General features: G+C 38.5%; 1 protein-coding gene across 3 annotated transcripts in view; it reads left to right on the plus strand.

Moving 5' to 3' along the window:
• DCP1B (decapping mRNA 1B) overlaps positions 1-12364 on the plus strand; it is a 44495-nt gene that overhangs the window by 26398 nt on the left and 5733 nt on the right. For all 3 annotated transcript variants that reach the window (XM_084499871.1, XM_084499870.1, XM_084499872.1), the window contains exons 6-7: positions 6614-6742; positions 7493-8332. In XM_084499871.1, coding sequence (XP_084355997.1) covers positions 6614-6742; positions 7493-8332 — 969 coding nt within the window. The remainder of the gene's footprint in view (positions 1-6613; positions 6743-7492; positions 8333-12364) is intronic.

Genomic DNA, 12364 nt, shown 5'->3' on the forward strand with positions numbered 1-12364 from the left:
CCTGCAGGTTCCTACTGCTGTTTCCTGTATTTCATATGTGTTGTCATGCAGTAATAAAGGTCCTTACATAAGTGTTTTGCAGCGAGAAATACGTATGTCTTAAGCAATCTAAAGAGAGGAAAATGTTAGTTTTTCTGAAATGTGACTACTAATAAGACCCGCAGAAAGATAATAACTATTTGAGTTATGGTGAAATGCATGCCTTTTTCATGTTGGTATAGCTTCTTTCAAAGCTAGGACCTTCATATTTTCTCTAATAATGGTTTAATGTACCATAATCAACAAATACTTCCAAATCCTAGTATATTGTCATGTTTTAAAACTGGACGAGTATGAAGTCTTGAAATAAGAGTGTGATTTGATTGCTTAAGCATTTCATAAAATAATTTCATTAAATACCCCTAAAATACCGTAAATGGAAAACTGGAAAATATTAGGCTGTCCTCAGATACTAGGAGATGGATGTAGTACATTTTTAAAAAGTTATCTTCCACTTCTACCTGAACACATAGCAAATCAAAACAGAGGAAAAGATTCTAGAAGGTCTGTTGTTTAATAGTTTTCTGATTTTTTTTTTTTTCCTGCAGATAAGATCTTTAGCAAATTTGCTTCTTACCTCATCTTTAATCTTTCTGCATATGAGTGATTGCTAAGGAAATAACAGGAAAACTTCCTTCTCGTCCAGGATGTGTGCTAGGAGTATCTGACTTCTTAAGAACTGGATTTGTGTTTTTTCTTGTTTGGTTGGTAACACAAAACTAGGAAGGGCATGAGAAATAAAGGCGATGACAGCCATTTTTGTATTTTATGTCAATATGTTTCAGAGCAATCGTGCTTTTTGGCTGCTTTATAACAAGTATTTCCTTGCCAGCACACATCTTACAACTTACACTGCTAACGTGTTGAAATCAGTTATGAATTATGTTGTTCTCCTTTTCCAATTCTGTGTGGCTTCATAAAATAAGATATTTTAAAGTGTTGTGAACCATAAAATAAGAACATCAACTTTGAAGCATCTAAGGGATTCTGCTCAACTAGCAAGTCCTAGGATAAGTCCATTAATGATCACCCATTTAATGCACTGTCCTTTGATCTATTAGAGGTTGTATTAGGGGGACATCCTTTGCCTCGTTGATAAGACCAGAGTAACTGAAGCTTCCTGCTTCATTACTGAAGACACACAGACATTTGATAAGAACATCATTTCTGATAGGGCACACATGGCCTCTGGGCGTTTATTTCTGTTGACTGCTTTTTCACTGTCTTCAAGCAAAAAGTTCCAGTGGTACTGCTCTGCTTGAACAGAAATATAGTATCTAAGATGGCAGGTGTCCTCATAGATTTTGATTTGTTAACTGTATGAAAGACTGGATAGTACCTTATCACCTCCTCAGGAGGACGCTCTTTCTTGAGGACACTGTGCCATACTCTGGCTGGATGACACAGACCGTGTGCTGCTGTTCTTGTACAGTCTGAATTTTGTCTGGATGTCTCACTTAAGCAGGGCTCTGGAAATCCTTTCTGCTACTGCTTGCTTTGAGGTGGTTGCTGTCCTCTTCAGTGTCTGTTTTTGAGAGCACTTTGAACAGACAAATGAAAAGGCACAATAATGTTTTCTTGTGGCTCCTTTAGATTGCCTAGATTGAAATCCCACATGTCCAGGGCTGCTTAACTGTGTTTGAATTCAAGCAGCTTTGAAGTTCTCTGTGTTGCTTTCAACACAACCATCTGTCTATTAAGCTCTACCAAGTCCTATCAAGTATTGGCCAACCTTCTTTTCTCATATCAGGGCTTTTTTTGTACCTGATAGGTCTTTGCAACTCACGTTTCTCAGTCAGGTTTCTCCTACAGAGCATGACGTGAGGATATGACGTGGAATTTCTGTCAGGAAATCTGCACTGCTCAGGTCCCATGCTTGTCCGTTGTCCTTCCTTTTGGTGACATCCTGTTCAGCTTGAGCATATTGTACAGGTGGACTATGAAATCTTACAACATAGAACAGTTGTTTGCCTTAAATGTCTCTGACTATACCAGACTTGCCTAAAACATCCTCAGTGGTGTTTTGTTCATTTTGATGAATGTTCTTCACATGTGTCTTTCAAATACTGCTTAGCCTTTCTTTCACTTGATCTTAAAACCTTTTAATTTCTTACGCATCCTTTGTAGAAGCATAGCTTTGAACAAGGTACGTGACTGAAGGACTGAACTGTGAAGCAAGATGTAGTAATCACCAAGTATTTTAGCTGATCAGTACTCTGCTGGTTCTAGGACTAAAGAACATATTGACATTTCTTTCATACTGCTTTTTGGTGTTTGTTGATGATGATGGTAGATGATACCTTTCCTTACCTGTCCATGCAACAATGGCTAAAATGTCTTGCTGCCTAATTTATTCATCAGCTAGGCCATGCTACTAGTGTGCCAAAATGACCTTGTATTTTAAGCTCTAATAGCTACAGGTTCCTTTGAAATCAGCACAGTGTTTGTGTGTACTGTTCTTCAGTATGCATCCCTATATCAGATGCCAGCCTGTTAGTCATGTTAGCAAATCATGGGAATGATACCAAGTCAGATTCAAGTCATTCATTGTACATTTTTGTGTATAGTTAGCATTTTTTCATTTTGCTGAGGAATTTAATCCTAAAAAATGTTCTTAATGGTGATAAATGTTGAACTCTACTACTCCTTTCCTCAGTTGTATTCCTTTAGGTCTGACATCCTGTAAAGTATGGCAGTGGCGTCTAAAGTACTCGTGGTTTCTGAAGAATTCAGCCTATTAAAATACCCTAGAGAAATGAGGTCCTAATGCATTTATTTAAATTCTGCTGAACTCATAATGAAATATACAAGAGTATGTTATCTGTCATGTTGAAGAAGTTTAAATATGTCTTTATATGATTTTTCCCCAAAAAGCTATGCTGGAAAATATCACTGAGAAGGAGGCATATTGAAGAAAAGGCAGCATCCTGTAGAAAAAGAACAATTCGGGAGAGAAAAGATTTAATCTTACTAAGTGTGTGTTTGTCCTATGTAACAACATAATGAGTTAGGCTGTGTGTGAACTTAAAAAAAAAAAAAAAAAAAAAAAAAAAAAAAAGAAAATTATCTCCATTTGTTTTAATATAGGTCAAATAGTGGCTACAGGAAGCACTTAATTTGAAGTATGAAAAAACTTTCATCTGATAATTAACTAGGTAAGATGCCTATCTGTCATTAAGTGACAACAGTAAGAGACAACAAAAGTCACCAGTCAGAAATTGACTGAGACAGTGAGGTTAGAAAGTGATTTAAGGATAATTCAATCTTTTGTCCTAGTGTATTTAAAAATAAAAATAAAAAGTTGATGAGTTGCTCAAAGCTCAATACTAAGGTTGAAATTGTTGCGAGTCCTTGTGAACTGCCTAGAAATAATGATAAAATAAAAGTTGAAGGGGAAAAATAGTTCTTCAAATTCAGGGATAACAACATGTATGCTCTGAAGAACCAAGAACCTAAGAAAATACTTAATTGGATTTTTTTCCAGAGAGCAGAAAAATGTAGCTGAGTTTAAATAGATTTGCATGTTGAATGCAGTCTACTCAGATTAGCCATGAAGAAGCACTTGATATGCAATTTTGTATTAACTGAAATTCAGTTTTGCATTGCTGGCAAAGTCAGTACTTTTTACTCTTTTTTTCCAAAAAAAAAAAAAAAAGTTGTTTCTTGCATTATGCAGTAGGGGTACAGCTGTCAAGAAGATACAGGTGCTTGTTTTTTACTCGGATTGAAAAGCAGACCACCCTGTGGCACGGTTGTCTGGTGCATGTGTTATAGTTATTTCTAAAAGCAACATTTGAATCAAATTCATTGCAGAAGTCTGTGACCTCAAACACCCACAAAATGATTTTTGGGCAGAGACTGGCATAATCGCTGAGGTTGGAAGGGACTTGTGGAGACAGTGTTGTCCAGCGCCGTTGCATTAAAGCAGTATCAGCTATAGCAGGTTGCCCAGATCCATGGTAATTCAGGTGTTGAGTATCTCCATGGACAGAGACTCCACAACCTCTATGGGCCATCTGTTCTAGTATTTGAACATCCTTACAGTAAAGTTTTTTTTCCTAAGTTTAAACAGAATTTTTTATGTTCTGTGTTTGTCTATTGCCTCTTCAGTGGACAGAAGTGCCTGGCTTGGCTGTCTTTACAGCCTCTCATCAGGTATTTTGTTCACAGTAATATACCCTGAGTCTTCTCACCTGGATGCTAAGCAGTCCCAGCTCTCTCAGGGTGGCATGCTTAATGCAGCCCAGAATGCAGCTGGCTTTCTTTTGCTGGCTCGTTTGACTTCTCTGGCAAGGGCCTTGGGTACATTCCTGAAAGATTGCTTTTCAGTCAGGCCCATCCTGTGCTGATGCATACAGTTATTCCTGCTTGGTTTCCTTTTGTTGAAATTCATGATGTTCCTGTGAATGGCAGCACAACCATCTGGTCTATCAACTACATGTTCCCATTTTATGTCCTCTACGAGTCTCCTCTCTTCCATCAGTTAAGTCATTAATGATGTTAAACAGTATGGACCCAAGGATCAAGTTCTCGGATGCATGGTAGCAACTGGCCTCCAGTCGGGCTTCATGTCAAACACATCTTGAGTCCAGTAGACCAGACAGTTTTCAGTCCACCTCACTTTCCAGTTATCTAACCTGCATTTTATCATTTTTTCTTGGAGTGCATTATGGGAGATAGCACTGAAGGCTTTGCCAAAGTCAAGATAAACAATATCCACTGCTCTCCCATCATCCACTGAGCCAGTCCATCTCACTGTAGAAGGCTATCAGGTTTATCAGACATGACCTCCCCTTTCTAAATCCATGCTGGCTAATGCCAAACACTTTATTGTCCTTAACATGTTTGTTATAAATGTCTACCAGGAGGATTTGCTCCATCAACTTCCCAGGTATTCAGGTGAGGAAAACTGGCCTGAAGTTCCCCAAATTCTTTTTCTTTCCCTTCCTTGAAGACAGGAGTGCTACTTGCTTTCTTCCAGTCCTTGGGAACCTCCCTCAGCTACCATTACCTTTCAAAACTAATCAAGAGTAGTCTCACAATGAGCTCACCTCTCAGGGTACATTCCTACAGGTCTACAGGTTCTGTGGACTTGTGTCTTTTTTTTTTTTCCTACATGCTCCCTAACCTGATCTTCCAGTGCTGAGGGTAAGTCTTCATCACTCCAAACTTTCCCACCAGCCTCAAGGGCCTGGGATTCCTGAGGACAAATGGTGCAAAAAGGCATTGAGCACCTCCGCAGTACCTTGTCAGGACAGTGCCCCTTGAGTCCCTTCAAGGACTCAGCGTTGGTTTTACTGAACAGTCCTGGAACCAGTGTGTATTTTTGTTGTGGTACATATTAGGAATGGATTTTACAGTAAGTTTGATATGTTTGGGGGGGATAGAGGAAATAATTATTTTCTCTCCTAATATATTTGAATCTTAAGAATTTTTTCTCGGAAGGTTCTGGAGAGGACACTGCTGTTTTTATATCCAGACAGCAGTGGCTCTGCTGTGTATCCAAATGGTAGCAGAGTTCAGTGATGCACAGGATGGGGCTCTTAGCTGGAAGGGCTCTGAAACTGGAACTGCTCATGCCAGTCGTTAGTCCCAAGGCATAAAATTTTGAGCCCAACAAATTCAGTTACTTAACAGTGAATGTTCTTGCTAAATAGTATTAACTTTTTGTTAAGTAACTCTTTTAAAAAGGAGGTCTTCTCCATTTCTTGGTTTTGGTCATACCTAACAGCAACAACTTCCAGCACACTATTTCTTTTCTACTGACTTTAGCACTCCTTGTATACCCATTGGTTTCTAGTTTCATTGACTATATCCTTAATTTTGCTACAGTGTAAATAGGATTTAGTCATCTTTTCCTATTTCATTTCTCTTTCATACAGTGTTTTGTGCACATTCTTTCTGAATTAAATTATGCCCTTCTCTCTTCATACAGCAGTCATTCCGTGTCCCTGACTTCTTTTAGTCATCTCTCTCTGCCTGCCCATCACTTTATAAACACAGTTTTTAATCCTGTCATGTATAATAAGGTAACATACCAATTTGGCCACTTAATTAACTCTGTAATTATTGTTCTGTGTGGGTATGCAAGTTCCCGCATTGTGGAATGTTTATGTAGAGGAGTTTGAGTTAGAATTTCAGTTTTCAGTAAAAAGCGTTTTAAACGTTCTTCGAGTGCACATAAATACTTCATGTAGCTAAACTACTTAAGGCTGTTGAAGGACCAGCTGACTACTGATGCAGGAAAAGCATGCCTGGTTGCTTGGTTTCTGAGGTGTCAGATTGATTTTATGTTAAGTGCAGGAAAAGCAAAAGATAAGAACTGAGATTTAAATTAAAGGGAAGCCTCGTACTCAGAAAATCTTGGAATCAAGTGTTTATTTTTACATATGCTTTGTGGTTTTAGAAAATTAGCTTGTAGATGTGGTTATTTCAATAGCATAACACTTCATAGTCAGTGCTACAACTGTTATTTTTGGTTAGTGACTATCTATGTCTGGATTTTACTATGGTGGAAAACTAAGGGAAAAAATACTGTCGTACTTAACTAGAAAATCCTTCTTTTCTGTTTCAGTGCAAGACCTGTTCAGAGCCAAAACAAATAACCAGCTCCTCTGCAATCTGTAACAACCCCAACCTAATCAAACCAATTCCTGTGAAGCCTAGTGAAAATCAACATCAACGAGTATCTCAGCAAAGCAAGGTAAAGCGTTTTGCATTGTCTTCTGACCAGTGTCGCTGTAATCATGTAGTGAACTAGGAATACTTACTTAGGTTGGGAGGTCAGTGCAAGAACTTGAGGTGAAACCACAGTAAGGAATTTTTTTTAATGCAAAGCAAATCTGTCTTTATAAGTCTGCTCCCATCCCCACCATGTGATGTGGAAGCACTTAAATTACAGATCGACTGTCCTCATGCAACAGAAAAAACACTAGTCTTCCAATGTTGGGGTGCTGCTTTGATCCCAAGCTGGTCTGGTCAATTGCTGAACCACATTTTTTGTGTTCTTTGCCTTCAAGGGAGTTCAGGTAATCTAAATAAAATCTTTTGATATATCTTCAAACTGCATCACGTTGCAAAATCCTAAAAGCTGAATTCAGTCAACTGTGAGAGGGAGATGCGTTAAGAGTGGCCCTACTTTGCACAAGGGGAGATTTTTGTCTCTTATTAATATTGTATGGATGACTGAAAGGAAAGATGCTCTTTCATGGTATTTAAAGTGAAACCACTGCTATCTTTCAGATTCATTGGTTTTCTCCCACATTAGCAGCTTGACAACTGTTTTCTTGCCCTTATGATGTGACAGAACTATTAAAAATTCCCTTGGGAGAAAAGAGCATAGCAGTTTTCTTGGCTTTTCCTTGAGTACTGCTGGCTAAATATTGTCACCACTTAATGTGACTTCTCATGCATTAGACAACTATGTTTACTTCTTTTCTTTGTCCCCTCACAGAACGTGGATCCTGAACCACAACACTTGTCTCTGACAGCGCTGTTTGGAAAACAAGAAAAAACAGATGTCTCAGAACCTCTTAATAAACAGCATCAAGAGAACCTTCCTGTCAGGCAGGGTGTGGTACGTTCACTCTCCTACGAAGAACCTAGCAGACATTCTCCTTGTGCAGAGAAACAGCTTTGCCCTGCCATTCAGAAGCTTATGGTGCGTGGGACAGACCTTCACCCACTTGCTGAGTTTCCTGAGAACCGACTCTGTGAAAATGGCAATATCCACCCTGTGGGTGAGACTTTCACAGGACTTTTCCAACCTGTGACTTCTCGTGGTATTGCAACATCTCATGTAGTACAGGATGCTGCTGGTACTCAGAGTTTATTACAGAAATTGCAGGGTCAGTCAGGTTCAGTGACGAAAATGGATCCCAGTGCAACAGGATCTGTGAACTCAACAGCTTCTGTGTTCAGCAGGACTCCTGCTGCTGTTGGAGCACCAGCAGCACAGATAAATAATATGACCCAGCCACCTTTGGTATATTTCAATGGCACCCTGCCAGGTCAGACTTTAGAGTCTCAGACACTTGGTAAAGAACAGCCCAAACTTCCTAGACAGCCAATTTCTCTCTCTGGCAATCAGTCAGCCAATTCTGGGGTGATATCACCTCAAGAGCTATTGAAAAAGCTCCAGATAGTGCAACAAGAACAGCAGTTGCATGTCTCCAGCAGACCAACGTTGGCAGCTAAGTTTCCTGTTGTTACTCAGAACAGCAATACACTGAAACCACTGGATTCTTGGATAGAAAAGGCACCAGTTACAGAAAAACAGAACTCTCTCTTTCAGGTAAGTTAGCAAGTTCAGATTTAAAAAAAAAAAAAAAAAAAGGCAATTTTGTAAACTTGAACATTATAAGGCTATTCTCTGTTTCTTTTGGCCAGTATATTCATGTTTCTGCCTTACTAAATTTTGCTGTCTTACATGCATTTTTCACTTTGCAAGTGACAATTTAAGAACAACATCAAGTAAGTTCTGATTCACTAATTGTAAGTTATTGCAAATACCAAGGGGTATGTCTGTTGTACATCACTAATGACCGAAAATACTGCAGTCCTGTTTGCTGTTTGTTTGTTTTTGTGTGTGTGTGTGTGTGCTTTTTTTCCAGACATGTTTAGAAAAGTTGCTTAGTTTTCAGTTGCCATACTTTGTCTCAGGCTGTTGTGAGTAACTGCTGGTAATTGAGTGTAATGTTTTGGGTTTAAGAATGTTTTTTCTTAGAAAATTAGTCAAACTTTTCTGTGCAGGTATGTTTTTCTTTGTATGCCAGTTGGTAAAAGGACACTTACTTCAAAAAACTGCTGTTAGAAAGTATTTTTATATTGCTGAATTATCTTGTACCATAACAACTACTCCAGGTTATTCAGTAGTTTTGTTTTTCCACTTGATATTGTTTTGAAAAGTTGCTTTGTATCTGAATGTCTTCCAAAAAAAAAAAAAAACCAAAAAACCAAAACCCTGGATTTTGTTGATTGTGATCCTAAGATTGGTGTCACAGAAAAATCAGGATATGTCCAGAGATTGTGTCTCAAATGAGTACATATTTCTATTCTTCAGGAGAACCTCAAATGCGATTACAAAGTCCTCCATCTTAGACAGCTAACATCTTTGTTTACCATTTCATTCTTTGTAGGAGCTTCCACAGTTGAATGTCTTCCTGTGTCTTTTGGGGGGATGAACATCCAAGCCCCTTTAAAGTTCGTTTATTGCAGAAGACTATCCACAAGCATTATGTTGTGTTGGAGTCTGACATTGTAAAGCAGTCTTTAAGTTACTTACCCAAACGACAAGCTATTCATCTTTTCAGCATAAAATTCAAAAGCTGTTCTTCTGCTGTTACTGAGAAATGAAAAACTACGGAATGCTTCAGTCAGCTTGCTCCAAATATCCTCCTTACTCCTAGAAAGTTATTCTACACCTGAGGAGGCTGAAATGGCCATTTAACAATTAAGGGCCACATGAGCACAAACACTGACAGGTCAAGATTTCTAATTCCACGGGAGATGTCAAGGGAAAATGAATTTGATAAAGCAAATAGTTATCACTATTTTTATTCTTTAATTAAACTAGTTGATGATATTGAATCTGTGTGAAAGAGTATCTCGTGGTTTAGTCACTAAAATTATTCAGGATTGGTTGCTCACAGATGGTAATCTGACTTTCCAGTGGAGTGCTAATGAATAGAAAGAGGATCCAGAGTCACAATAATGTACTGTTTTCATGGGGAGTGGAGCTTACCTGCTATAAGTGAAAGGAATTTTCTGATTCACTGATAAATATGTATAACATGGAGACATAAGACGTTCCTAGTTAGGAGGTAAAAGTGCAGTGAGGCAATTGCCAGGCTATAAACCAGTATGCAGAATAAAAAGTGGCAGAAATCTTGATGTACTTTTGAATGAAAAATCCATAGTGATGCTGATGAGGTTAATGACTTTGTGTATATTTGAAAAAGAAACTGATTCCAGCATTAGTTGCAGTATGGAAAGGGAATTAGAGATCTGACTGATAATGCAATTCCAATAGATTTACTGCTTGAGTATAAATAGAACAATAGGTTGAGAGAAGAGAACAATTTTCACTGGAAGAAGCATCATCCACTGGGATTATTGCTGCAATTTTGCTTTAACACATACAAAACAGAAAAACAAACAAACAAACAAACAAAAACAACAAGCAAACAAACAAGTAAATAAAACTAGAGATTCTTAGTCCCCCTTTTTCAAGGCTGTGAGCTCACCAAAAAGATTGACATTGCCTTGGAGTGACTTTACAGACACAGATACAGCTGCTATAAAACTGTATTAGATGCAGTTTTTTTGACATATTTAGCTTTATTTGTAAGACTTAACACATAGAATAAAAATCATGAACGTGTGACTAAGCATTGTTTAGGACACCTAAAGCTCGGCAATCTGGAAGGAATACACCCACCCCCAAAGCAAAACAAAAACCTGGAAATGAAGGAATGAGTCTTTATTTCTGTAGAATCCAACGAATTAGCCATAAGAAAGAAGAAAAAAAAAAAGATAAAAATTTGAAACTTTTAAAACCAACATTAATCTTTTTATAATTACATCTTTACTGTAGACCGAAGGCTTTAAGTGCTGCCATGCCTGCAGACAGACATTTGAGTGAAATTGAGTTGGCACAAATATATCCACACATGCTCATGCAAAATTGATCAAAGCAAATTCTGATGACAAATGCAGCAAAAGGTTTGTTCTCTGTAATTATCTTTTGGTATTGCATCTTTTACTGTAATTGAGCATACGGAAAAAGCAAATTCTAAAAAGTCTGACAGGAATAGAAATGTATCTGGACTGTGTCTTTGTTATTTGGAAAAATCACATTAAAGGAACATCCCAGATCCATCAGCAGTGCTAAGAAAATTAAAGCAATAGTCTTCTGCACAATTGACACATTACAAGTCCAATTTTAAATTGGCTTCTGCATCTCCATCTGGTATAAGAACTGTGATCTCCCACGTGGAGAGGAAGAGACCAGTCACAAAAAATAAAAACCACAACCACACAACAAAAAAAGCAAACTAAGGAATAATACTCGGAAGCATTCAGTCTGGTGCCAGTCCTATTCTGAGAAGTATTCCTTCTGCAGATGATGAGTAACGTGTGCTGAGGATGCAATAAAAAAACATTAATCTGCAATAGGCTTTTAAACATGTGCTTAATATTAAGCATAAGTTATCCTGATTATAGATATATGCATGCTTAAGAGTTTATGTTAATCGGAATTACAGTTTTAAAAATGCTTGCAATAACCTTGACACAAATCTATCTTTTCTTCACAAGGCCACTTATATCGCTTACCACTTACATTGCTTGCCACTTACCTCATTTCTTGGAGCATTTTCCGTCAAAAATGTGTTTTCTACTTAGTATCTTACATGCTCTGAACAAGTGTCTGGTACATAGTAGCTAATGATACGATGCTCATATCAAAGATACCTATTATCTTAACTGCTGTTTCATCATGAGATTATAAACGTGTGCAGGAGGAATACAGTAGCTGTGTTAAACTTGTCGTGAAAAGTAATTTAAGATTCTGTAGTTAAGCATCAATAAAAATTGTCTGGATTATACTTGGGAGAGACAAAGCAATGCTAACATTAGCATTATAGCCAGCTGCATTTTAATGGCAGCTTTATTTAAAGTTCCTGAACCATTCCGAGATTAAATGCTCTAAATGATGGCACTACAATGAGTGAAAGGCCCACAGCATCCACTGGGTGCTGATGGTCCAGAGGAGCGCCTGATGCACCTGGCATTGTGCACGTGTAGGAAGCAGCACCAGGCCCCAGTCTCCATTCCAGGAGATCCATGCATTTCTTAGGTCATGGCATTAGGGGAATTTGTCAGTTCTAATGTTGTCTAGCTGCCTGCAGCCATGAAGAATATCAAACAGATCCTAGCGAGCATTTGTGCTTCAGAGAAGGTATAGTATGTGCTGCAACAATTACCTTGCACGGTTTTCATTGCTGCAGGACTGGTGGCAGACTGCTACGCTGTTATTAGTGACTCAGGGATTCCAGTATTGACCTGATAAAGCTGGAAGCAATCCAGGGAGGCTGCAGCCCACAAGCAGCTCGGGTTAAATTCTGTGAGAAAGAAGGCGATCAGCACTGTTTTGGAAGGGCTGTTACGTCTTGTGGGAAATTCCTCAAAGCTGAAAGATTGGTTTGAAGGCCACATGCCCCTACAGAGCATTTGCAGTGCTTGCAGCAAGAGCTTGCTGCTATAGGAATTACACTTGTAGTGTCACTCTAGTGTCCCACGTTTCCTCATGGGCATCAGTTGGCCC

The sequence above is a fragment of the Aythya ferina genome (genome assembly GCF_964211825.1).
Source record: "Aythya ferina genome assembly, chromosome: 1".
Lineage (NCBI taxonomy): Eukaryota > Metazoa > Chordata > Aves > Anseriformes > Anatidae > Aythya > Aythya ferina.